We start from the raw sequence: 27,654 nt of genomic DNA, 5'->3' as shown, positions 1-27,654 counted from the left end.
AAACAGATAACTTAAATCGTTATTGGTGTCAGTATTCCCAAACTTAAAGCTCACGTTATAGTTCATGCATGAGTGAATAAACTTGCTGGTGTCTTTTTAATTGGAAAGTTTGTGCAAGCAATTAGGTAGAACCAGCAAAGTGGTGTTGTGATCTGAAATATTTCAAACTGGTTAGTATTTATTATGTCATCATCAGTGGCAACTTAAAGTATTTGAACACGGAAGACTGCTTATTTTATCCTTTATAACATTAGAATTATAAGAAATTGCCTTTATGTAAGGCCTGCTGATGTGAGAATATTTTTTCTGCATCTTTGCTATGAAATTACTTCTGTTAAGCAGCTGTATTATGGTGCATGCCTGCACTTCTGTTACTTCTCTTATGTGAATATTGCAGGATTAGGCCATTTAATGTTGGAAGGAAAAAAAAATCACAGAAAATGAATTATTTCCATTAAAATAGTATATTTAAAGAGAGGAAATGATAGTACGGTTATCTGAGAACTGTATTTATTTGTCCTGTACCAAGAACATTGAACAATTTCTCTTCTTTACAACAGTTGTAAGGAACTTCCATTATTCTTACTATTTCACTATAAAAATGGTATTGTTCTTGTAAAAATTGCAAAGACTAATCTCTTCAGTTGAATTGAGCAAGTCATGGTAACAGCTCATTAGTTAGTATGTGACAGGATTACCTAATTTGTCCCTGATGCTGAGTTTGTAGAGTTGCTGAGAGTTCTAAGAGGGGTAAAGGGTAAGTTTTGTCTAAACTCAGCGTGTGTGTAGCTCCCTTCCCAGAGGTGCTGTATTATGAATCATCTTCTATTCCCAGTTTTCTATATTTCTTTAAAGCAGGCGTGATGTCTGTTATTTGCCATTTGTTTTTAACAGGTTGACCTGAAATGTTAGAAATCCCTAGATTTCCTATCAAAACACATAAATTGTGTTCTGGATTATGAAACCAATACAGCGAATTCTAGAACATGTTGAGAGGATGGTGGGCAGAGTGAAAATGTTAGAATATTCCTATTTATGGGGACTGTATGCCATTTTACATCTTCTGACAGATGGTCTTAGTTTTGGAAATACTGATACATTTAACAGATAACCATGAATTTTAAGTCTATTGTCATCTTCTCTGTGAACTGAGAAAATTAATTAAGGGGTTTTACTCCAGAGGCAACAGTAGATTTAGATGTCTCGATCCCCATTCTTTACTTATAACAGAATATATTCTTTTTGACTTAGATCATCACAGAATGTATTTTTTCTTTAAACGTAACAGATGGTAAGAGTAAATTAAAGATGACAAAATGCTATTTTGAAAGAATTTAAAAGTTTAGATTCTTATTATATAGAATTCATGAAAATTAGAGGAATGACAGCATATTGAAATGTGAAGCATTTAGTTGTCAGGTGTTTTTGTACTATGCTGAAATCTAAGAATTTAAAATGATGTTACTACAGTGAATGCATATTTCTGAGATCTCTAATAATGCATCATTGATTTAAATTTAAATGGTGTTTCTTAAAAATACATTGTTGCCTTTTCTTCTGTTTTAGGGATATAATGAACAACAAGGTGTTTTATCAGCATCCTAACTTAATGAGAGTCTTGGGCATGCATGAGACTGTTATGGATGTGATGGTGAATGTGCTTGGAGGAGATAAATCTCAGGTAATTTCACCATAATTTTATTGTGTGTTTTGCATTTTGACCCTTTCCAAAAGTATACTAGGATGTTTTGGAAGAAGTATCCGAAGAGAAATAACTCTCCGTCATGTAAGATAGGTTTTGCTTGTCCAAATGGAAATATCGTTTATTGTTAAAAATAGAACAGTTTTTACAGTACTAGAGGGAGAACCCAGCATTCTAGGACTTGATTTTTAAAAAGAGAGAGAGAGGTTACAGGTGTTTCATTAGTCTTTTAATAGTACTTTAAAAGCTTTTGTTCTTATTTTAAATGAAATAGCTACATTAGCTGCATTTATGGGAGCTGTAGCTCTGCTAGGAAAATAGACCTTTTCATCTTAGATAAAGTGTTATTAGCAATAAACTATAATAAGAGACTAATACCAACTTAATTTTGAATGCTCAAATTCAAATACTTGAGCGATAATTTTCTTGCAGTGTTGTATTTTCCCATTTCTTAGCATTATGCTTAAATATATATGTGTTAGTTTAAAGGCAGAGTGGCATAAATTTTGAGAAACCTAACTGGACATTTAGGCTACCAAAGAAAGTCAGAAGTGAAGTGGGCTTATCTTCTTTCTTCTCTTTGATTATGCCTGATGTTTTTATCCTATTGCCTCCCTCCCTGAAAGAAGGGTCTCCTCTGATCCCATACTGCTTGTTTTCTTTTGCCTGGCCACTCATTCTTCTTATGTATTTGGAATGATTTTCAGCCCATTTTGCTACCTTGTGCTTATCTTGTCTCTCTGGCAACTTTTCATTACTTGAATGCCTTCTATGTGCAGCTACACCCCTCTTTCTTTGCCTTTTTGGTCACATAGTTTATATACTTCTGTAAAATACTTATACATTGTGTCTGGCTGTACCATCGCAGTGTTACAAAGTATTCACATACTGGGTTTAGTTATTCTGTTTTAATATGCTCACATTTGAGTTCAAGGCAAGCTACAATTAATTATAGGATTAATACTTTGCTAATTTATAGGTGTCACAACTATCTGGTTTACTACATCATGTACATATAGGCAAAGGTGACCAAAAAAACTGCAAAACCACCACCCCACAGTGCCTTCTAATTCTATTAAAAATGTTTTCATTGAAAATGTTAGTAACACAGATCTACAAAAATACTTTACAGAAGTTACTGTGATATCCTTCAAAGAGAATGCAGACCTCGAAAATTACTTGGTAACCTGGTGTTGCAGCATTTAATGTGTCTGGCTACCCAAAACGTCCTATTTTATGTCTCTGTCATTATGAAATGTATGGGGAGAGTTAGGTATCTTAGAAGGGATCCAAAGCCTCACCTACTGAACTGGAACTGGCATAGGAGTAGAAATCTTATGAAGAAGTATGGACAAGAAAAAGGGTGTGTTTGGAATTTGATCTGTTCTAGACTCCAGTGCCTCATTTTCTCCTTAAGTGTGGAAACATTCGGATACTCGTGATTCAGAACCCATAATTTTCTTATAGAGTTACAGGGCTACAGTCACGTCATGAAATAACACAGCAAGGCTTATTAACAAAGAGTTTTGCATACCATTAGCACAGATTTTAGATATTGCAGTGGGGAGATTTCACTGAACAAACCATTGGGCAGGGAACTGTACAGGCAGAGAAGTGTTGCTTCTGAGTTCCAAGCCTGAAGTTCCCCTCACAGGAACTGCAACCTTGCAGCAAGAGAAAGTACTGCTTTTAAAATGATTGTCATCTGCTGTCTGTTGATCTTCTGCTGGCATGCTTACTATTAATCTGGCAGAGAAGTTTCACTTGAAAGGTTGTTGGCACTAGATAGAACCACTAGGCCATGAGCTGGAAAAGGTACATGTTTGCGCATGCTGTGGGTCTTTCACTCTGCTAGTAAGGTATTCTGAATAAAAAGGAGTAGGGCCAGAAACGGTGAGCATGCCTTGGTCAGCTATGGGTTTATATACTCATTGGAAATTCTCTGTGGGTTTGTCCACTGAGTCGCTTATATACAGTTCAAGTATAGTGGTGGCATCAGGCACTAGAACACTGCTTTTCCTGCTCTCAAGCACTTGTCTCACAGCTAGATTGTTAGTATGTTCCCTTTTGTTTTTTCTTTCCAGCTTCATGGACATTTCTTTCTGTTCAGTGTTATAGCTTCAAGAGATGGAATGAGCAACCATGCAATGTAGTCTCTGGTTTAGGGACTGGGCATTTTCTTAGGTTGTGGCAGCAGATGGTTTAAGGTAGATCTTCTGCTTCTTGGATTAAGTGGTTTTATCCTGAGGCTGTATTGAGACGTGTAGTGAGAGTGTTAATAGCTCACACTTTTCTGAAGGAATGGTGCAAAGGTAAAAACTTGTCAGTTCAGACTGAAGAAAATTTATGCCAGGCTTCTTTCCAGCTATGCTATTAATAAATGAGTCAGAAACAGGTGAGGAGATCTGTGGAATATGATGTGGCTAAAGGTATCTCAGTACCTTAGAAGTATTTTGCTAGTACTGGCTAACAAAACCCTGGAAAGGTACTTCATTGGTGAAATGGATATCCCAGAAAATACTCGGGCAAGCTTTCAGCATTATCATCACAGTTAGGTTTTGGTGTGTATCTTAATGCCTAAAATAGTTATTTTAAAGGCTGTGTCTTTAGATCTTAGAATTTTGGATGTCAATGTCATGTTGGTTTCTGGTATTGGTTGTTCATTCATTTTCAGAGAATCCTGAGAAACACCCTTTTTGGCTGTCAGAATTGAATCGTTTTACTTCAAAATTATTTTTTACTGATTGAAAGTTTTAGAATTCCATATTCATATATATTCCTGTCAATAATAAGGAATTTTTTAAATGACAATTTTTAACAACATTGCTGTTACTGTAATTTTCTAAACAAAGTTATGTCACACATTCTGTTAAACTCCCTGTAAATTCAGGGGGTGGAAGCTTTGTTGGATGTTTTCATGAATGAATGTTTTTTCATTAATTTTCATCTACCCTACATTTAAGAACAGAAATCATATATAATGGTGCTTGTATCTAATAGCTCCTTCATGATTTAAATAGACAAATGAGCTGCATATATTAGCAAATAAACTGTGCCAAAGTAAAACTACAGTTAATCAAGTCTCTCAAAGTTAGGAAGTGCACCTGCTGTCTTGAAAAGGTAATACATATCAGATAGCTTTTAATTACATAATCACTTTTTTTTGCAAGATTGTTGTCTCATTAAGTGAAAAGGTTGCATTTCTCAGAATGAGTTACTGTTGTGTTGTAAAGAAGGCAACATTTATTAGACTTTGTTATAATAAAGTATAAACAGTATTATTTGTAGTTGAAAGGTATGAAGTGAAAGAGGCAGGATGTCATACGAAGAAAAAGACCCATGATATAGTGATTAAAATGCTCAGATATCACCTTGGATACAATAGAATATATATCTAATATATAGAATATATTCCTGCTTGTACCTAAAGGGTACTGGTCACATTATTTAAAAAAGAATTCTTCTTGATGGTAATGAATTTTCTCATTAATTTTGTGAGTATCCTTAGGACATAGATCTGCAACTGAACTTGACACTTTTAAAAAAGTTCTATATAATGGTAAATTTAATAAATCAGATAGAAAAACATTTAAACAAGCATCAAAAATCTGTCCCATGATTTTTGATCTTGTTCTTTCGGCTCCTTTCAGTAAAATGTGAGAATGGCATAACTTGTTCATCTCAGAAGATGTTATGACTAATTGCAACTTGTGAAACATTCTTTCATGAGTGCTACAGATGAAATTATTTTCTTTTCAGAGGAGAAATCCTTGCATATAATGTGCAGCAAGTAAAGTGTTGGGGGGGGGTTGTTTGGTTTTGGTTTTAAAAGCATTGGATAGTTAATGCAATTTAATGATTTATTTTATCAGGCCTATGCATTGAACAACATAGGAGTCTTGTAGAAATGTTTTATATGAAGACTGTATATTCTTACTGTAATATGGGTGGATAAACTAAGGTTTCTGAATATTCTTTATTCTGCTATGACCTAATGTTGGGAGTTGAGCTTGTTACCATAATGCTGCTAAGATAGAGTTTTTGTATAACTGTATTTGCTGGTCTGCAGATTGCTTTGATGAGAAGCATGTCTCCGTTTTTTCCCCTTACATGTCCCCTATAGTCCTCTGCAAAATGATTTTTCAACATTTTAAACCTAATGGCCTAATGAATACAAAATTTAAAAGGAAACATGGATCCTTTCTTGTTACAAGCAAAACAACTGTCAGCTGCTTATCACCTTGGTAACTTCACTATACTTTCTTTGCTAGCAGTGCAGGAAGAAGAATTGGAACAGATTGGTAATTAACATATTTCACTGCTTTGTCAACTTTCTTCTTCAGCAGATCATTTTTCCTAAGATGGTGGCAAGCTGTTGTCGATTCCTGTGCTACTTCTGTCGAATTAGTCGTCAAAACCAAAAGGCCATGTTTGAACATCTTAGTTACTTGCTGGAAAACAGCAGCGTTGGTCTGGGTACGTCATGTAGCTGTAACAGCTAAAAGCAAGAGCAGGAGGAACTGTGATATCACAACACTAGTATCTAATTTGTATAGCAACTTGAAGCATGTGATGGAGCCTCTCTGAAGCTTAAACCACTTTGTGGTTTCACCTCTAACTCCTATTTTTTTTTTTCTATTTTCCTTTCATCCTTATGTGTCTGTGAATTGTATTAGAAACAGAATACTCTAAATCTGGTTTTGAACACCTTGAAAAATTTAGGATTCAATCCATACAGTTTGACATTTTTTTCCATTCAAAATAGTTGTGATTGGAAATCTAAGATTAAATTAACCCTTTATGGTGCTTGCCTGTTTCATCTGGTTTCATTTCCCTTCCCTCTAAAGTTTAGGCCACTGATGGGAATTTCATATTTTTCCTTTGGGGCACTGGATGTATGTTTTTTAATGTGTGTGCATTAGATTTTGTAACACAAGGAAAATTGTCTTGGCTAGATAGATGGCTTATGTTAATAAGGTATAACAAGGCAAGATAACATGTGATTTCACCGTGCTTTTGCTGTTCATGGTGACCATTTCAATGCCTGCATTTGCCCATATTAAACACAGAAAATGGGATAAGACTAAAAGAAACAAAACAAGTAACACTGAAGCTTGAAAATGTCTCTCTTAGCTGAACACAGGCGTATTTTAAAATATTGAATTGATAGGGTTGAGCAGAATTACATGGTTAACATATTGCTTTGTTAAAGAAATAATATAATATTCCTCTGATTTGCTATGTTGTTAATACTGATTTCTTCACCTGCATTTAAAACCAGTGTGGTTGAATATGTTTATAGATACGGATGTAAAGTCAGAAAAAAATTTCAGCATTTATTTTAATGTTATTCAAAACAGTTAACCATGTTCTTGATTGAAAAACAGTGATATAACGTACTATTAGTATATTTATGTTCTAGATTCCAGTGTGATTGCTGCCCTCTGCTGCATGACTGTGGTTACTGTAAACTGAATTTAGTTACTGTATATTAACTTTCTTGCAGCGTTTCCTTCAATGAGAGGTTCAACACCACTAGATGTTGCAGCAGCCTCTGTAATGGACAACAATGAGCTTGCACTAGCATTGGAGGAGCCAGATCTCGATAAGGTAAGTGACGACTCTGACCTATTTACCTATTTATTAAATAGTGTACTTCTGCTAGAAGGGAAAAGGGCATGTTTGATCATAGTAATTTTTGGATATGATCTTCTCAGAAATACTTGCTCTAGGTATGTGCTGTCTCAAGGTAGGATTGACTGAGCAGTATTTTCCCTGATTTTGCTTTACACTTAGTGGGAATCACAGCAAAAGAGATTTTTTTATATCTTCTGCGTCCTTTCACTATCGTTATCAAGTAGAAAGGATGACAAGAAAAAAGGTGTGAAACAGGAGAAAGGCATATTGAGAAACACTGTTTGGGGAGGAGCAAATTTGAGAAATAAGAGGAGAATGTGAAGAAAGGAAGCAGGTGTTTGGGCTGAAATAAATCATAGAGATTGATGGGGATGGAGGTAAGAGCTGACAGAATGGAAGGGCAGGTATCTGAAGAAGGGAAGTTGGAACAGGATTTTAAGGGCAGTTGCAGTAGGAAACTGAATTCAGGGCTCAGGTCATTGGCAATGGTTAGAAATAAAGGGAAATGTGAGGAGAGGCAGGATGAACTAGAAATGGTGGGTAAAAGGATACAAAAAAATGGCATGAAAGTTCTTTGTATATCCAGGAAGGAAAACAGATTAAGAGATGGAAGATGGGTGCATGGTCAGAAGAGGAGGAAAGCAGGGAAAGGAAGTGATATGTGCTAGCATAGCATTGGGGAACAGAGAACAGAAGGCAGGGTTTAATGTAAATAGAGGAGAACACCTAAGCACCTAAAAGCACAGTGAAAGCCTCTGTGCTGTATGGGAGAATCCTGTGATGAGAGTAGAACCAGTTGTGGGGGTGTTTGTGATCAGCATATGCTGTGAGAGAGGAAAAGCTGGGAAATGGAAATAAATGGACATATGATGGGGATAGCTAGGAGAAGACAGAGACAAGAATATGGGAAGGGTGTGAGAGAGCACAAGAATATACTAATTAGATAAGGGTAGCATTGAGATCAGTCAGCAATTTTGTATCACCTGCAAAATTGCTGAGAGTTCAGTCCGTCCTGTCATTAATAAAGATATGAAACAGTATTGGCCCCAGTATCGACGCTTGGGATGCACCACTAGTGACTGGCACGCCATCAGTGACTATCATATTTTCATGGAAAGTACTGTAGGGCAAGTCGCTTAAACTGAATTTCACTGTTGACCATTACTGCATGTTCCTTATTTACTGATTGTTTACCTTGGAATACTTGGCACCATACAAGTGCTGAATGTTCAAACAGTAGCAGATATTAGCTGCAACATATGCAGTATTTTATGCTGAAAAATCAGGCTGAACATGTCTCAGACTGGGCTTCCCAAATTCATCAGTCATTTTAGTTGTAAGAATGGTAACATATTAGCTGCAATATATTAACTTTAGTGAGTCAATAACTTCAGTGCAGTATGTGGATGTTACTCAGTAAATAAATCTATATACTGAATAACAAGAAAAAACAAATACTGTATAGCTATCAGTTCGATGAATGTGGCATATATACCCTACTCACAGAATGATACAGCGTTTCTGTGTGACTAAAGTTTGTGCCATAAAGCCTGTGTTCAAAGCAAATAAACTACACATAGACGACTCAACTTTTGAACTTTTGCCATTGCAAATGTGATCTCTTTTTACTGCAAATGTATGAATGGGTGGAAGGTAGAGGACTGCAGAAGAAAAGTATCCCATGGCCTGATGACATGCTGTAGTAAACTGAATAGATTAAAATTATGAGGTTTGGTGGTAGCATAAAATCTGAAAAGAGGTGGAGAAGAGATTTTCTCTAACGGTTTTCTCTCATTCTATACAAGGTGCATCACTAGACTCCTACAAGTGTGTATTCACTCATATCTTCTGAACGGATACTAGAAAACTATCGAGTCCTGTTAGGAATTGCATACTTTTTTCACTGAATGCACTGACTAACTTCCTTACTGCATACTGGAATAAGCAAATTTTTCACATCAGCCCATTTTTCCTCTGTTGCAGCCTTTTAGAGGCAACTTATATACTGTATCAGCAGAGGTACAATTCTTCTTCCTGAGTTCATAACTAATTTCTCTCTTAGGGCATTAGATAATGACTAAGTATGATATCATGGATGGTGGAATTGCTATAGGGTGCTTAAGCAGAATAACATATCTCCCTTTTCCAAATACAAAAACCTATCTCCCTTTTGCCACCTGTTTTTGGCTGCCTTCCATTGTAAGAAATGATAATTTGCATCTCTTCTTACAGGTTCATGAAAGGTTCCTGATATTCATTATCTATTTCAAAATATATTTAACTACTATAATCATGTTCATATGTTGTCCTTTGTGTATTTTAAATAAAAACAAAAATCACGTTTGTGCAGTTATCTGCAGATTTCCTTTTCAATGATTGAGAAATCATTCTGTACATGTTTCAGAAATTCAGTTTACTGTAATTAATGAAATTTGTCATCATTTCTCAAAGATTTCTCTTACTTAAAGGTATTCTTCTTGATAAGAAATGCTGTGTTAGGAATTTACATATTACCAAAAATTTTAATCTTTCTGGTTTCAGACTCTTAAAACTGTTCAGTGATACTTATCAGTCTTCTGAAAAATGTAATTGTTTGCATATCTGTTAAAATTGGAAAAACTTTTGATGCAGTATTTATTTTGCTGTTGTAGCAAATTAGCCATACATGGTTATTGATGTGATTTTTAAAGTTGTTAAATAATATTTTCACTGTTGTTTACGTACTGTAAAAAAAGATCTGAATTCCACAATATTTTATGCTGCTTTTCACATTCCACATTTGTTCATGATGTTGTATTTTTGTGTCATCATATAATTAGGTAACTTCAGAAATAAAGAGTGCTTGACTCTTTTCATCATCATCAAAAGCAAGAACTAGAAGCTAAGACTGACAATAATGAGCTATATTGGTAGTTTCACAGGTGGAACACCTAGTATCTAAAAACCTTGTTATTAAGAAAGAGACTATGTTCATTTTGTTTCATACTTATTTTTAGGAATTTATTTCTAAGCACATGAATAAATGATTGCTTCTGTATTGTAGGTTGTTACCTACCTGGCGGGTTGTGGCCTGCAGAGTTGTCCAGTATTGCTGGCTAAAGGATATCCAGACATTGGATGGAATCCAATAGAGGGTGAACGTTACCTGTCTTTCTTAAGATTTGCAGTGTTTGTTAACAGTAAGTGTGACTTCTTGGCATCTAAATTCCATCAAAAGGTTTCCTTAAAATTACTTTTCTAACCATAAAAATGTGTTAATACTTGAAGAGAGGTTAATGCATACTGTTCTTATTACAAATACAAGATTATTGGTATCTGATGCTTATTGTAATTTTTTAATCTTCATAGTTAGTTGCATTTTTTCCTTACTCTTTCTGCAATTTGCATAATTTAATAGAGTAACCTGTTAAGGTAGCCAATGATGTTAGGAATTCCTTCAGTAAGTAAACTGTGGTATTTACATGTACCACATATGCTGATTATAAACATAACCAGTGAGCACTGATTTTGGACCTTTCTTGGCCACTATGTCACTGAGAGAGTTAGGGGTTTGTAATTAAGCCATTTTGCATTACAAAAAGAAAATTTCCAATAGGCCACATGTTTACACAGTTCTGAGGGATCAGTGTTTGTAAAGCACCCTGACTGTGTACCTTAAATCTGATGTCTTAAAAAAAGAAAATATCTTCTCCTTTAATAACTGTCTTATAATTCCTTCTCTGGGCAATTTTCTTTTGAAATTTATGAAACAAATATGCTAAAATCAAATTTAGATTATCTGAATGCCACTAAACAAAAAGCATCCTCCAGTTCATGTGGATTTTTTTCATAAGAATAGTAATTTAGAGATTAGATGAGATCAAAAGATTTGTCTGTTCACCACCTATCTGGTCTGCCAATATGCAATGTGTTTTAAAGGACAGCTGGGGACAGCCAGAAAGGAAATAATTTTAAACGGTCTAATTTTTAGATTTTGGCTTTTCTATTCTCATACTATTGGTCTGAAATTAGCAAATAATACCTGAAACAGAAACAACAAACATGTTTACTGTTCAGTTCAGTAAACACACCTGAAGTACGTTCATTAGTTGATAAGCCTGTAGCTATTGAGCGAGCTGCTAAACTAATTTGACAAACTGCTATGATATAAGAAATGTAGAACAAGTAGTCATTGAGTTAATAAAGAATGTGGTTTTCATTGTTGATTTTATAAATAAATGTTAACAGTACTTTGTATAATTAGCTGAAGGTAACTTTGATCTTACTTGTGATATTTTACTTAGTATGAAGAGTAAACTTTGCTGGATGGACTGCTAGTCAGTAGAATTAAGTTTTAGTTTCAAGTGTTTCAGCTGCTTTTTTTCTGAAAAACAGTTATGGTTGAGGTTTTGAACCTTCTCATTATGACGGTTTTGGAGACAGCACTTTTGAAAATCAGATTACTAATTTCTCTGTGTCCTGTGCTTGAGAGGACAATTGCAAATATAAATTAGTAAAATATTTGGGTTGTTGAGATAAAAGCAACAAACACACACTTGTAAACACATGAATGAATTTTGATTCTGGCCAATGAATCCTTGGAGTAACCAAAACTTCTTTCTTCAAGCAAAATTCTTCATTAACTTGGCCTGTGAGTTAAATTAGAGCAGGCTGCAACTTATTAAAGCTATTTTCAGCAGTTTGGTATCCCATCAGAAGGGATATGGAAAGGAAATACATATATAGAGAAGGTCAGAATAAGATTCTAGTGGCGAATGCAGTGTACAAGAAACTGTAAATTGAAAATGTAAGAGACAAAGACAAAGTAATTCTTGATAAACTTTTATTGACTGCAGTAGCAACATTAAAGATTAATTTGACCTCTGTGCTTAAAGTAAGTTTCCTTCCTGCACATTTTAAATTAAAACTACCTGCAAGGGGCTTTTGCTGATATGTGCTTCCTTTTACTCTAAATTGCACTCCTCACAAAGCTGTCACTGGTGATCAAAAATGCCTGAAATAAGATAAATTTTTAACATCTAGATCTAAACTGTATTGGAAATGAGCCACTCAAAACAATATTGGTAGTGCTTTTATTAAACTAAAAATTAATTACATTTTATAATTTTGTTTGCTATTTGATTCTGCAATATGGATTCAAACAGCCCCTTTCAGTTTTTAAGGGAGTTTTGTATTTGCATCCTCAAAAGATACATGAAACATGGAAGGATTCAGGAGTATCTGGTAACTGTAGCTGAATGTTATGCATGTTTTGATGATCATTTGTATGTCTATAGAAAGGTATATAGTGAATTTTTTTGAAATTAGTTTTTACTTAATTCATTATTTTAAAACTCTTCACTTAGAAGGTTTTAACCAAATGAAACCAAAATTGCTGACTTTTGACTTCTAAGATGTAAAATCCTGCTTTTTCCCTGCAGTATGAAAATAAGATGAATGAAAAGAAGGAATGAAAAAAAAAAAGACAGAATCTGTGCAAAGTCAGTAGTTAGGGTATATAATCATAGAATCATTTAGGTTGGAAACGACCCTTAAGATCATCAAGTTCACTTAGAAGGTTTTCACCAAATGAAACTAAAATTGTTGACTTTGACTTCTAAGATGTAAAATCCTGCTTTTTCCCTGCAGTATGAAAATAAGATGAATGAAAACAAGAAAGAAGAAAAAAAAAAAAAAAGACAGAATTTGTGCAAAGTCAGGGTATAGAATCATTTAGGTCATAAGAATCATAAGATCATCGAGTCCAGCTGTAAACCTAACACTGCCAAGTCCACCACCACTAAACCATGTCCCTAAGCACCACATCTACACGTCTTTTAAATACCTCCAGGGATGGTGACTCCACCATTTCCCTGGGCAGCCTGTTCCAGGGCTTGACAACCCTTTCAGTGAAGAAATTTTTCCTAATAGCCAATCTAAACCTCCCCTGGTGCAACTTGGGGCCGTTTCTTCTCATCCTATGTTCCATATCAAGATCATACCAGTGTTTTAAGTGGGAAAAATACATGACTGGCATGTTTAGAGTGTTTAGCTGCTCCTTCTAGAGCCAGTCAGTCCCAGTTATCTCACCTACCATTGCCTTCCATTGACTCTGATTTCCTGGTAGCACCACTGCTGCTCTCAGCTAAACCACAGTTCCTGCTTTTTAGGTGGGTGCTAAAGCCGCAACATTCAGTTTAATATAAACTCGCTACTTGCATTTATGTACTGGTTTAGTATTGTAGCTTCCACGTAAAATATAGATACTGATGATCCAAGCTACTGACATCACAAGTTCAGTGACTGTGAACTGTTTCTTTTCCTCTAATTTGTGTTCTTCCTACATGTCCCATTAATTTCATATCTTCCTACAGATTGTCAGTATTCTTATAAGGTATATGTGAATTTCTAAACAGTTGCATTTAACTGTAAGCTGAGCTTTTGATCCAATTATTATTCCTATCATGTTTCCACATCCCACTAACTGCAGTCCAGGAAGCAGTTAGTTACATACAAAGAGTTCATTTATATGAAGGTTCCTTTTCCTAATGACTTGTATTCAGCAAGCATCTAGATCACAGTCTGTCTGCCTGTACTGAATGTATACAATAGTTAAACCCACTCTTTTCCCTTTTCAGATATACATACATTTTTCCACAGAAAGCTGTTATAAATGGGGTTGTTTCAGGCAAGCCATGACCTTTAAAACTGATTCTAATATGATTTTTGTAAATAGAAAAGATGAAGTATTCAATTTCAGGCTTTAAATAGCAAGCAGAAGATTTAACAAATATTTAAACATACAGTAGAAAGCATCAGGAGATTTTGCTCTAGGTATATTTAACCTAAAATACAATTTGTTATTCTTTAGTCATATTGAGAAGATTAAACTCTGAGATGAGTTTTCCACTGATGAAGTACTAAGGACATAATGTTAAACAACATTCCTTGCTTCAGTTGGCCCATTAAAAATCAGATAACTCTCATGCCCTGTACTAGGTCTGGCTGGGATGGAGTTAACTTTCTTCATAGCAATCCCTATAGTGCTGTGCTTTTCATTTATGGCTAAAACAGTGTTGATAACATACCAGTGTTTTGACTCTTGCTGAGCAGCACTTGTGCAGTGTGAAGGCTTTCTCATTTTTTTTTCCCTAATCTGCCCCTTCCCCTTTTTCCCTGGCCCCAGTGAGTAGGTTCAGGGTGGGCAAGAGGTTAGGAGGGGACATGGCTGGGACAGCTGGCCCAGACTGACCAAAGGGATATTCTATACCATGACATTGTGCTCAGCAATAAAAGCTTAGGGAAAGGAGGAGGAAGAGGGGGGTGTTTGTGGTTATGGCGCTTGACTTCCCAAACAACCATTATGCATGCTGAGGCCCTGCTTTCTACGAACTGGCTAAACATCTGCTTGGGAAGCAGTGAATGAATTTGTCTTTGCTTTGCTTGCATGCGTAGCTTTTGCTTTCTCTACTAGACAGTCGTCATCTCGATCCATGAGTTGTCCTATCTTCCTTCTCTTTTCTCCCTGTCCTGCAGGAGAGGAGAGGGAGCGAGAGGCTGGGGGGGGAGGGGGTGGCTGGATTCAAAACTTCTTTCTTGCCCTCCCCAATAACAGACTTCTTGCCTCTTGGGACTGTTAGCCTTTATACCAGAGAGAGTAGCCTTTGCTATAAAAAGCAAATTAACCTTCTAAAGTGAAGCTTTCTAGATTGAGTGTAGTAAAACTTGCAAGGCAAGTCTACACTGTCACTTTTAAACCTCGGTATATTTTTGACAAAGCACATCCAATGCTGCCAACTTGATACATTTTTGTTTTCCAAAATAAGGATGAGGATTTGGTTTATATTTTGCAAAATTTAGGGGAAAATGCGGTTGTCTTCTGACTTAAGGATACCTTTCAGGAGAAAGTATGTATAGTGCTTTTTGGTTCTCAGGTGAAAGTGTTGAGGAAAATGCAAGTGTTGTTGTCAAGCTCCTTATTCGACGGCCAGAGTGCTTTGGACCAGACCTTAGGGGAGAAGGAGGAAATGGTTTGCTGGCAGCTATGCAGGAAGCTATCAGGATCTCAGAGAATCCTACTCGTGACCTTCCCTCCCAGGCATATAAAAGAGAAGGGTAAGTAAATGTGAATGCTTGTTTGGCAAATGATGATTTAATAGCTGGTTTAATCATGCTTGCAATGTGTGGATAATGCGCCCTGTTGTGTAAGGCATTATACAAACATAGAGCATTAGAGATTCGCACCCACAAGCAGTTGTCATATGGAATTCATAAAGCATGAGCTAGATAATAGTTGAATAAGAGTTACAGAAAAGAAGCAGCCTGAAGGACAAAGCAAAGGAGAAGCCTGTTGTGAAATGAAGCTAAGGTAAAGTGAAAGAGGAAGATAGAAGGCTCATGTGAAGTCAGTTATTACTGTTCAATTGCATGCTTACTGTAGGGATAAAAACCCTGTAATCCAGAGCCAGATGAAATTAGTGTATCTGATTAATAGGTTCTGGATCGTGGATCTGGCTCCAGAGAGGAGCTATAAACTTACATTAGCAAAAATGCTCACTGGTATTCTTTACCTTTTAGTGATGATGGTGAGGAGGAAGAGATTGTGCACATGGGCAATGCAATCATGTCATTTTACTCAGCTCTCATAGATTTACTTGGACGCTGTGCACCAGAAATGCATGTAAGTTCATTTCGTCACTTGCTCAGAAAATGTAGATTTGTAAACAGAACTGTACATGTCTATAACTAAACTTCTCTATTCAAAGGCTTCTTCCCTTCAGAAGGTGGACTTTATTGCATTTCTTGCTGTGTCTTGACAGATGTGTTCCCTGAAAGCTGTTTATAAAGAATCATGGTCTTTGGATTCCTTACGCTTTTTTATTTATCTAAAATTTTGAGAATTTTTATATGACTGGAATCAAAGCAAAGATGAACTACTAGTGTTGCATTTATACTACCAATGAAAGTTCTGAAACTGGCCCTTTACTGTTCTCTAGAAAGTCATAAAAATCATTTTCATAAGAATGTGATACAGAGTTGCCTTTGTGTGCACTGATGAAATATGGTAGCTGCACCACAGGAATACATGGAAGAATACGTAAAATAACTGTTTTGACTGTAATGCCTATAACAACCATATGCAAGACTTGGTTTTAGTTAGACTGACTTCTTCTTGTCAGTATTTAAAATTATTTAGTAGCATAAATTCAGCTGAAAATGCAACATGTATCTCAATACAAGAAGAAGCAAGAAATCTGGCTTGTAGCCTCCCTACTTACTATTACCAAAGCTATTAACTTTATTAGCTGTAAAGCTGTATGTAGCTGCCTGTTGCCAGAGATAGTAGTTTCATGTTAAGAAATTTACTGGAAGAGATTTTCAGAGACACAAGTTGTGAATACCTAACTTCTGCTAGAAGTTGAAAGGAATTGGTCAACTTGTTGTTAATGCCTTTTGAAATTTTTACTGCCTAGAAATAATAAAAAAATGTGTAGATACATCAGACAGGTTTGCATCTGTTCATAGTATAAAGAGACAAGCTCAAAACCTGGCACTGTCGGTTCTGTAAGTAACATGAGTCTTTCAGAAATTTTCAGTTTCATCACTTTATCTGCTTGGTTTAGGAATCTTATCCATGTGGGGATTTTTGTGTTATTGGGAATTTGTAATATTGTGGAATTATTGATATGATATCAAAATTAGGACAGATTCAAGAGTAGGATCAGCTGAAAATCAGCAACTCTGTTAGAGTGCTGGGATGAATTGAATTTCAGTGCATTTTTTCCCAGTGTTTGAAAAAAATCTTATTAATATCAGTATTTTGAGGAAATTTTTCTTATGTCCCTGAGTACTAAATTTCTTAATTGATAAACTTTTTCTAACAGCTTATTCAAAGTGGAAAAGGGGAAGCTATTCGAATCAGGTCAATCCTTCGATCTCTAGTGCCAACTGAAGATTTGGTTGGGATTATAAGTATACCACTAAAGCTGTCAACAGTTAACAAAGGTAACTTCAATACTTTTATTAGACCAGTTAATCTTTTTATAAAAATCTTTTGGCACATAAGCCTTCAGGTGTAAAAATAGAGCGGTTTTGTTAGAGCTGAGTACATGCAGAGAACTGTTCTTCAGATTTTAGTTAGGTATGTATCAGAGCTGCTCCAGTAGAAGAGATACTTACTCCTGTGGAGCAGAGAATGTAAGAACAGAAGAAATATTTTACAGGATCACACTAATGGGCCGTCCATCCCAGTACTTTGTCTCCAGCAGTGGCTGTACAGATGCTATCTCTTTAGAAAGAATGTGTATTCTTGAACTCAGTCCCTTTGTACTTCCACATCATCCAGTCATTTGTTTAGAAAGATTAGAGTGTACCTCCCTGCCCATTAATATCTGTTTCTGGACCTGGTGTCCAAGAATATATATAATCCCTTTGGAATAATGTCTACTCACAAACTCCTGTGGCAATAAGTTCAAGAACTTCACTGTTTGCTACATAAAGAAGCGTTTTAAGCATCTCTTTTTTTCTTCTTTTCCTTTTTTTTAACTTACACTGTACTAATTTTAATTATCACCTTTGAATTGTGGTATTTTAGGATTTGGTGTATAGCAGTTCTTCATTCACCTTGTCAGCTACATTAATAATTTTCTAAATGTCAGTTATATCCTTTCTCAGTCCTCAATTTGCCAAACTGAAGAATCTCAACTTTTCTTAGCTCCTCATCATAAGATAACTGCTCCATTGCCTGAATCATTTTAGTTGCCCTTCCGTGTACCTTCACTATCTCTATTCTGTAGTCCTGAGCTATGGAAAATAGCTATGGGATGTATTCAAGACGTGAGCAGGTTGTGCTGATAATGTGGACACACAACAGTTTGGTTTATGTATTAGTTTTCTATTTTATATAGCAGCAAAATGATTCCCTCTCTCATATTCTGAATACCCCTTTCTGATGGTGCCTGATATCTTGTTGACTTATTTGGTCGCTGCTACACATTGAGCTGGTGGTTTCACAGAATTTCAGTGATGACCTCAGGATCTCTTTGTAATGTCGGCTCCAAGCTCAGCATCATGTAGGCATGTCTTATTTTTCTGCAGATGCATTAGTTTAGAGTTGTCTGCATTGAAGTGCAGCTGTCTCTACTTTGCCCGCTCAGTTTTGTTAATGAATTAACCATACAGAAGAATTTAGTATTGTATACAAACTTTTAGTCTCCTTTGTTAGCTTCCTTCTCCAGGTCACTGATGACTCAGTGTAGAGTCCTGTTTGTCCTTGCTTGATTAAAATGTTGCACATGCACATTGCGTTTTAATTGCCTTTCCTGTTTCTAGGAACTGTGCTATTTATTTCTTCCCTGGCCTTTTCAGAGGAAGTGAAAACCAGAGATATTTGCTTTGGGATTGTCCTGATCTGAGGAAGGTGCTCCTCCACACCTATTGTCTTTTCCCCAGTTTCTAGGTATAATGTTCCACTCTGACGTCTAATGTTCAATCCTAGAAGCCTGTTTCTTTTTTTTATTAAGGTGCAGGCTATTTCTGTACTTGTTTGTCTTGTCCCCAAAGAATTCCCCCTTTTGTGATCAATCTAACTAAATCCCTCTTCTGCACAACACTATCTCACCCATCCTGTAAGACTCAAGATCTCTGCCTGCCTCCCACAAGGTCCTCCTGTAAGGTATAGACAAATTATCATGGAATCCTTTTACACATGATGAAGCCACCCAGCTTAGTGTCTAATACAGCAATCTCCCACTTCCACTGCCTGCTTCTTCATATCCTTGGAGTCCCTGTCTACCACAGGAGAATCCTACGTGCAATGGTACATTCTGACATAGGGTAGAGGAGTGGTCTTCTCTTAAGAGATTAGGTCCTTCCTTCCCAGGTAGATACACTCCTTCCCCAAGACTTATGTCCTCCTCAGTACCTCAAGGGTTGCCACTGTGGAGTTGAGCCTATGCTGCTGTGTTGCTGTAGGACCTGTCTGTTTCTCTTACTACTATTCATCCATTCTCACCTCTGGGGAATGAGACTAGTCTCTGAAGACCCAAACATTGAGCACTCTGTGTACACATAGAAAACCTGAAACCAGGGCATGGCATGGACCTGCTACTCTCTCTGCATCAAACTGTGTAGCTTCTTATCTGTACCTGGATCCTGACCTGTCATTGAGGTTAAAATTGAGTTTTTGTTGGTGGAACAGCCTTCTTAACACTACCTGTTAAAGGGAAGTCAGACGCTTGAGTCTTCACCCTGTTCACTCTGGAACTCAAAAATAATTCATGGATGGTGGTGTTCTTGCTTGTTACATGACTGTTGATTCTTTCCTAGAAACGGTCAATGTGGTTAACCAGGGTGGATTTATTTCCACAAAATAACTACCATACAAACTGAAATTTTCTATAAAGCATAAACTCAACAGAGGATGAGGTTTTTATGGCATGTGATCTCCATGTTTCCTATTAATTTCTTCATGTTCCATGGGCTATAAAATATCAGTCTGTCATTTTCTTCTAGGGCAAAATAACCTTATCCTTCTTCCCCTCCTTTTGTTGTCCGTTCTGTTTCACAAGAATTGTCTATTCCGCTTTACAGTCAGAGATGGTTTATTCTGATACACAGTTAACTTCTGTGTTATTGTTGTCTTCCCCTTGGATTCTATGTTCTTTCTAGTTTAGTTTACATGAGACAAAATTCCTAACCTTCTTTGACTTCACAGTTACTATATATTTTTAATATTTGCTGTAATATTTATCTTTAATTTTACCATATAAACATTCTCCGCAATAGTAATGAAACAAGTAGAATACTTTACCATTCATTCTTAAGTTTTCATTTAAGAGTGAAAGATTAATAAATTGCAAAATAATAGGGGTTTTGAAATAATGAAAACTTAGTATTCTTTTTCAGCATACAAGAAAACTGAATAAGAATATAATTTTCATTGAACATGTGATTTTACACAATAAATGTAATTCTAGTGTGTTTCATGGTCTTGGCGTTTCTTGTTTTATCAATTATCTACTATTAAAAATTGCATTATGTATTTGTGTAGATGGCACAGTAAACGAGCCAGACATGTCTGCAAATTTCTGTCCTGATCATAAAGCACCCATGGTACTCTTCTTGGACCGTGTCTATGGTATTAAGGACCAAAGCTTCCTCCTTCACCTACTAGAAGTTGGATTTTTACCAGATTTAAGAGCCTCTGCCTCTTTGGATACAGTAAGTATTTCGCTATGAAGTTTAGGTGCAGTGACTGGATATAGTGGCTCTGTAAGTGTAAGAAATGGAATTTCAAGTCAAAACAGCTTTAAAAGAAAAAAAAGGGTGGTATAGGCTCGCTATAAACACAAACAGTAATAATTCAGTTACTGTTAATTTTTAGTGCTTAAGTCTGATCATTAGCATTCAGTACCACCTTATGAAGCAACAATGTAATGTAGTTTAAAAACTTTCAATACAGGCTTACATTATACAGTAAGTACATTGGATATACTGTAATAGGCCTTATGATTACTTTTACTTCATGTGTGCTTCCAAGAATTACACTGAAAATTCATGTATGTGTAGGTATGAAGAAATTATGTGAGATGAAAAGTGCTACTTAATGCTTTGTGGGTTTTGCTGACCTGTTTAGAGAAGGAAGCTGCATATTCTTTTTTGCTTCTATTGGTTCAGAATGTAGTGGGGCAAGAGATAGGAGATAAGTGGATGAGTTGCGTTTTCTCAAGTTAAAAAAAAAAAGAGCTTTTGTCCTCATCTGTATACTGGGAATATCATGTTAGCACCCAGCCATTAAGGGGACTTACGGAGTATTTCATCATTATGTTTTATGGACTTACTATATAGTAACCTTTATTCCATGTGATGCTAACAATCATTTACTACTTCATACAGGTTTCTCTAAGTACCACAGAGGCAGCTCTCGCACTAAATAGATATATTTGCTCAGCTGTGTTTCCATTACTCAAAAGATGTGCTCCCCTCTTTTCTGGAACAGAGCATCACGCCTCTCTGGTTGACTCCATGCTTCACACAATATATAGATTATCGAAGGGACGTTCCCTTACAAAAGCACAAAGAGACACCATTGAAGAATGCCTGCTTGCTATTTGCCAGTATGTATGATACCTGTGTGTGTACAAATTGATTTCTTTTGTGCAGTATAAGTATTTTAATAATTTCTTTCTTCATGTGTAATGTAGAACTAAGATTATTTTATTCTTGCATGAAATAAATGACCAGAGTGTATGACAGGATTTTTTCATTTTCCTAAGAGAAAATAGATTTGATTTTTCCCTTATGGGTACTGCATTATACAGGCTGCCATATTGATATGAGCTTTATGCTGATATTGGATAAATTCTGATTATTCATAAATACAAACCCCTGGTAATTACCAAAAATGTTCTGGCAAGTCTGACAGTGAGTGTGTGCTGGGGATTTAAGGGATTGACATTTTTTATTTCTGATTGTGGTTTGAAGAACCTTAGCCATAGTTTAAAAAAAAAAGAAGAAGAAGAAGAAGAAAACTACCCCCCCACTCTCCAAATCCTAAAACTGAACTGAGCACTGTAGTTTTATCAGGAATTGAAATGTAGATTTGCCAACTGAATCATAGTTCTTGGTCTTTGTCATAAACTGTAGTGCTACTTGTCTGTGCAGTAGACTGTGAAATTAGTAATGCAACGTGCATTTTCAGTTTGTGCATAGCACTGGACCCCTGCCAAGAGGATATAGTAGAAATGGAAAAGATTCGGGAAACCCTAACAAGAGGGATCAACATAAGAAATAATTTCTTTCCTTTGGAACAGCTTAGTAGACCAGGAATCTTTAGCTCAAAGAAGTCATGACTGAGGGGGAGATGATAAAGGAGCATTTTTACATTGATTTTGAGCCTATAGATCACTGAAATTAAATAGCTAGAAAAGAAATGCTGGGTGATTTATTCAGTCTTCCAGTTGAGATTTATTTCATGTAAGAATAATCATAATGTATTTCCCAGATCAGTTTCAGTTAGGAATGTTTTGTTGCTTTTTAGTGTCATATCAGAAACCATTCTGCTGGGATAATATTCTGTTTCTTTTGCCTAGATTGTCCTCCCTGTGTATTTTGAAAAAAATCCAGCACCCTTCCCTCTGCTGTCATATGGCACAATCATACATGTTGTCTATTCACTTAAGAGAGTCCACAAGCAGCGCATTTTGCTATGCTATATCCTTCTATATGTAGATGAGGCATAGTGAAATTCCTTAAGCGCCTACCATTGGTTTTTCAAAATACTTTTAATGAGTGATTTGAATTCCAATATGCAAATTGATTTCAATTTTTATTTCATTTTCACTGGATTGTATGAACTTTACTAAGAACTTCTATTTTTTAAAATTACAGCCACTTACGTCCCTCTATGCTACAACAGCTGTTGAGAAGGCTAGTTTTTGATGTGCCCCTACTTAATGAATACTGTAAAATGCCTCTCAAGGTAAATGCTTTACTTTCTGTACATACATTCAGCGTAAAACTTCCTTCACGATAATCTGTCATAGTCATGTTTTTAAAAACTGAACGGGGCAGGGTGAAGCAACATGAAATGACTTCTGAATTGAAAATAATGTTGTTTTATAAAGTCTTTCAAATTGAATACAATGATAAAGGTTGTGTGAAATCTTGCCTAATGCAAACAGTATATAGTAAGTTGATTATGCGATTTTGTTTAGCGAACAGTTGACTTTTTCACTGCTTCAGCAAAAGAGTATTTGAAAGTATCAAGTTAAATGTTAGTGTTATCTTGATATTTCTTCTTCTGCTATATGAACTATAGTAACTCTTGGTAAGACACATAGTCCAGGAATAAATTTTGAGTGGAGTCTACAGAGAATAAGATACATGGAACAGAATTCACCTGTTATTTTTGAGCAATCTTAAACTGAAGTCTTACCCGTCTTGTTGTTCTGTAAATAGAGAATTACAACTGTGAGATGATAAATAACTTTTATTTAGAATTTTTCTGTCAGGTTTGCCTCCTGTTCCTGTTGGGATGGAAGGGCCTGATCTTAGGTCTGCAGGTCTTTTTATGGCAGAATTGAAATTATGTCATACTCTAAAGCAGAGCTGCCAGATTCACAGACATATTCTGGAGCATCAGTAATTTTGGAGCAAAAGTGTGGCAAAGAGGGAGTGTTTGATTTGTTTTGTTTTTTTTTTTATTATTATTTTCCCTTCCTAAAGAAAATTGCAGGAAAAATTAAAATGTCAAGATTCTAGTCTGATGCTAAAAGAAATTTTAGAATTTCCCATGGGATAGGAAGTCTTAGTAGAAATTAGTAGAATTAATAGAAATTTGAAATTATGTGGAAAGTACACCAATAATCATATATCCTAGCTCTTTCCCTGGTATGTAACAGATTGTCTGTACAATAGTTCTTTCCATAGGTTTTCCAGAGATGAGCAGGCATGGCTAGAAGGGTGTACTGCAGGTGTCTTTCGCAGTGTTTTGAATAATACTGAGGTCATCAACTACAAATGACAGAAGTAAAATCAATTTGAATTTGTAAAATTTTTTACCAGAATCTATCGTGTCCTGTTTTATACCCATTTCATTGTCTCTATTTTTATCCTGTGAGCTAATCTGTGTTCAAATGGTGACAATCCTGAAATTCTGTAATTTTTCTACTCGCTGTCATCACTGAGAATCCCCCAGCCGCAGCTGGGGATAATACAGGCTTTATACTTTCACAGCACAGGCTCTACTGCTCTCCCAAAAAGAAAAAGAAGGAAAAAAGACCATTTTTATGAGCCATTAGAAATGAAGAGTCAGAAATAAATAATAATACTCATGTAACTGTTTAAACAGATACTGGCAATTCAGACTTCACTAACCAGTATGTTATTTTGTTAAATACCAATGTTTTATGTGCATTTTTATTTCCTTAAAAATCTAGCTTCTGACAAATCACTATGAGCAGTGCTGGAAATATTATTGTCTGCCTTCAGGAATGGGAAGCTATGGAATTGCAGCAGAAGAAGAATTACATTTAACTGAAAAACTTTTCTGGGGAATATTTGATTCCTTGTCTCATAAGGTAATGACTGTAATTCACATTACAGTATGGGATGACTATAAAAGCATTACAATGATAACTTGCTGTGCCAAGTGCAGAAAGTTCCTATTTTAACAATTCTTTCACCTAATATGGGAGATATGGCAATGAATGCTTTTAATGAAGTAACTTTCTAATGAAAAATTGAATGTTGAATCTTAAAAGATTCTCTCCAAACTAATGAAATGTCAAATCTTTGTCTTTATATACTCATATAGCTTTACACTAGTAATGAGGCACCTTGCTTGCTGCAATAACAAGTCAGTGTTGTCTCCTTTCCTCTCTTAGCTCTACTAAACTTTTAAAAATACTTTTTACTGATGTAAAATTAATTTTAAGAAATGTAACATGCTTGTCAAATTGTTTGTGTATGCACAGTAAATTTACATTGTCTGTTTTCGAACACACACTTGTATTTTGTTAGTTTTCTGGTTATTGCCCAGCTTAAGAAATATGATGCAACATTCTTAGAAATAAACATTTTTCCATTTTCCTGTTCCAATATGTGATCTTGGGATTTTTTCACGTACTCATTTTTATTCCAAGTAAGAAAAAGTTACATTTCTGATAGGAGAAATGCCTTACTGAGTAAATACTTTTTGTACTTGATTGGCCTCAAAATTCAGGTTCTCACTATGGGACAATAATGAATTTTTTCATTGCATCTCACTGAATTTGTGTTCCAGTTCTAATCAACAGATTTAGATGATTACTTTTCTAGGCAGTCTGATTTATAGTATGGAAATGAACATGGTCTCTGCATTATTCTAAAAAGGCTTTTAAAGCCTTATTTGTGTTTGATTTTAGTGACATTTACCTCTCACTGCTGTCACAAGTGCAAAGATTGTCAGGAGGGCCTGACACAATGAAATATTTCCAATTAATGCATCTTAGCTTTTTACAGATAAATGAAGATGGCATGTTTCTGCCAATATTGGTGGCCCTCTATAATAATAACATTTTCTTTTTTTCTGTAAGTGGTTATTAGTCCAATGAAAGGAGAATTGTGTAAACCTGCTTAGCTATAGTATTCTCCATTGTTCTGTTTTGTACTGAGATATTTACAGGTTTGGTATTTTCATGGCTTCCATTTAGTGGAAGCAATTTACACTGTGATCTAACTTCTTTTGTTTGTGCTATACACACCGAAGAATGTTGCAGCAAAACTAGAGGAAGTTAAAGTCTCAAAATTTTAGGCATTCTGCTTGCTGTGATATAAACATATAATTCTAACAGCAAGTATTTTCAGTGGACCTTAAACTTGTTCTTCAGCATTTTCTTGGTACAAAGTGGTCATTCAGATTTATAGAATCGTATAGTCTTTCTAATAACGAAGCAAGAGAAATACTTTTGCCATGTAAAATTTTTTTCCTATAAATGCTTGATTGGTGCCTGGGTTATAACATCAAAAAGATGCCTGTGCTATCTGAGCAAAACTTTATAAAATAATTACAATAGCATCAAAATCTTGCACTGTAGTGTTCATCAGTAAACTTTAAAGCCTTTAAAGCTGTACCATTATGCCCGTTTTACAGATGGGGAACCTGAAAGAGAAGTGATTTTTTTTTTTCTTTTCCCCTAAGCATACTAAGAATGTTGTTTGAGAGCTGGAAAGAGAACTTTGGCCTACAGTGATCTGCTGCTACTTCCTCTAGCCCGTTTTTTATAATCTAGTGTGTAACAATTGACCTTGAATATGTTTCATGGCCAATTACTAAGGACAGATTCTTCAAATGTAATTCCACCTTATATTTTTTATATATCGTGTACTTCTATGTTCTCTCCAGAGCTAAAATGACTATTTAGAAGAGCAAATGTGCCAGGTCACCTCTTAGCAGGACAATTTTGAAAAATAATCAACTGACTTTGCTGCAGTAAAACACAATTGCCTTTAACCAGTGTGATTTAAACTGAAATAGACTAGGGGAAAAGAGGGAGAAATGACAATGGCTTCTGCAGTTAAGATAGGAATTAGTCATTTTAGAACTAAGTATTTTATAGATGATAATACTTCTATAACTAGGCAAACAACCTTTGACGCTTCCTGTGTAGGCCTTAATGGCCCAAAGAAAGCTTAGGAGTCATACTTGTATCATATATACTTATACAAGTGTCAGCATACTCTTATGTTAATTTGAGTAGTCTTAAAAATGTATCAAGTTGATATCAAGAAAAATAGATGTCATGCAGCAATAATTTTGCTCTATGCTTAATTTTTAAATGTGCTTTAGTGTTTGTTTGCATCTTCTAATATTTGTACATATGGCTGCTTGGTTTTCACTAACATTTTGCATGTTTTTCTATTGGATTTTCCAACCAGTTCCTATCTCTCCTGCAGAAGTATGATCCAGAGCTCTTTCGAATGGCTTTGCCTTGTCTAAGTGCTATAGCTGGTGCCTTGCCCCCTGATTATTTAGATACACGAATTAGGTCAACTTTGGAAAAGCAGACTTCAGTGGATCCAGAAGGAAATTTTGATCCCAAACCTGTCAGCACAGCAAAGTGAGTCATATAAATCATAGTGATTTCCTTTCCTTAAATATTTTTATACTATTCCTCATTAACATTTTTTTCCTCCTCTGTAGGGAGAGTTGGCTGGTGACTGACATTTTAATTATACTAGTACCTTTCAGAACTGGTTTAGGGATTTTTGCTTTCTCCTGCCAAATACTTCACTGCAACATATCCTGTTTACCAGCTATAAAACATATTCTTCTCAGTACTGTACATATATTAAATATTTCCACATTATATCTGCAGAGTACATAGTAAATTCTATACTTACTATGTACCCTATTACCGAATAGTTCAACTATTTGGGATATATACCCCTGTAATACATTTGATACTGTCATTATTTAGAGTGTTCTTATGGCAAATGTACAAGATCATAAAAATCTGGTAAGTGATTTAACTGGCCTATTGCCCGATTTTTATAAAATCTTCACTTAGTTCTAAGAATTGATCTGTACCAACCTGATAAGGCAAAATAAGCAGATCATGCGTGATGATTTAATAGACACTTGGCCTTCCTAGTAACCTTGTGCTTTTAAAATACAGATTTCTAATACTTTTATATTCAAGAACTGAGGAACACCAGTTGATTCTTGCTATTAAAGCTTTACTCCTCCATCATTATGCAGTGTGAAATATCCATACTAACATTATCCTGTATTAAGAATTACCAAGAAAAATACCTATAGGTTATGGTGAAGCAGGCTTTTTTTTCCTTGTGAT

The 27,654-nt window shown here is 35.5% G+C and overlaps 1 protein-coding gene across 1 annotated transcript in view; it reads left to right on the top strand.

The window, feature by feature from the left end:
- RYR3 (ryanodine receptor 3) overlaps nucleotides 1-27,654 on the top strand; it is a 252,124-nt gene that overhangs the window by 147,527 nt on the left and 76,943 nt on the right. The window contains exons 40-51 of the mRNA XM_052782467.1: nucleotides 1,567-1,681; nucleotides 6,049-6,178; nucleotides 7,209-7,312; nucleotides 10,383-10,518; nucleotides 15,253-15,433; nucleotides 15,896-15,998; nucleotides 17,203-17,323; nucleotides 20,370-20,539; nucleotides 21,215-21,435; nucleotides 22,709-22,799; nucleotides 24,259-24,399; nucleotides 26,756-26,919. Of these exons, the coding sequence (XP_052638427.1) occupies nucleotides 1,567-1,681; nucleotides 6,049-6,178; nucleotides 7,209-7,312; nucleotides 10,383-10,518; nucleotides 15,253-15,433; nucleotides 15,896-15,998; nucleotides 17,203-17,323; nucleotides 20,370-20,539; nucleotides 21,215-21,435; nucleotides 22,709-22,799; nucleotides 24,259-24,399; nucleotides 26,756-26,919 (1,677 nt within the window). The remainder of the gene's footprint in view (nucleotides 1-1,566; nucleotides 1,682-6,048; nucleotides 6,179-7,208; nucleotides 7,313-10,382; nucleotides 10,519-15,252; nucleotides 15,434-15,895; nucleotides 15,999-17,202; nucleotides 17,324-20,369; nucleotides 20,540-21,214; nucleotides 21,436-22,708; nucleotides 22,800-24,258; nucleotides 24,400-26,755; nucleotides 26,920-27,654) is intronic.

Source organism: Harpia harpyja, chromosome 3, assembly GCF_026419915.1.
Source record: "Harpia harpyja isolate bHarHar1 chromosome 3, bHarHar1 primary haplotype, whole genome shotgun sequence".
Classification (NCBI taxonomy): Eukaryota; Metazoa; Chordata; class Aves; order Accipitriformes; family Accipitridae; genus Harpia; species Harpia harpyja.
Note: the sequence above shows the minus strand (reverse complement) of the source record. Positions and strands in the feature narration are given on the sequence as shown.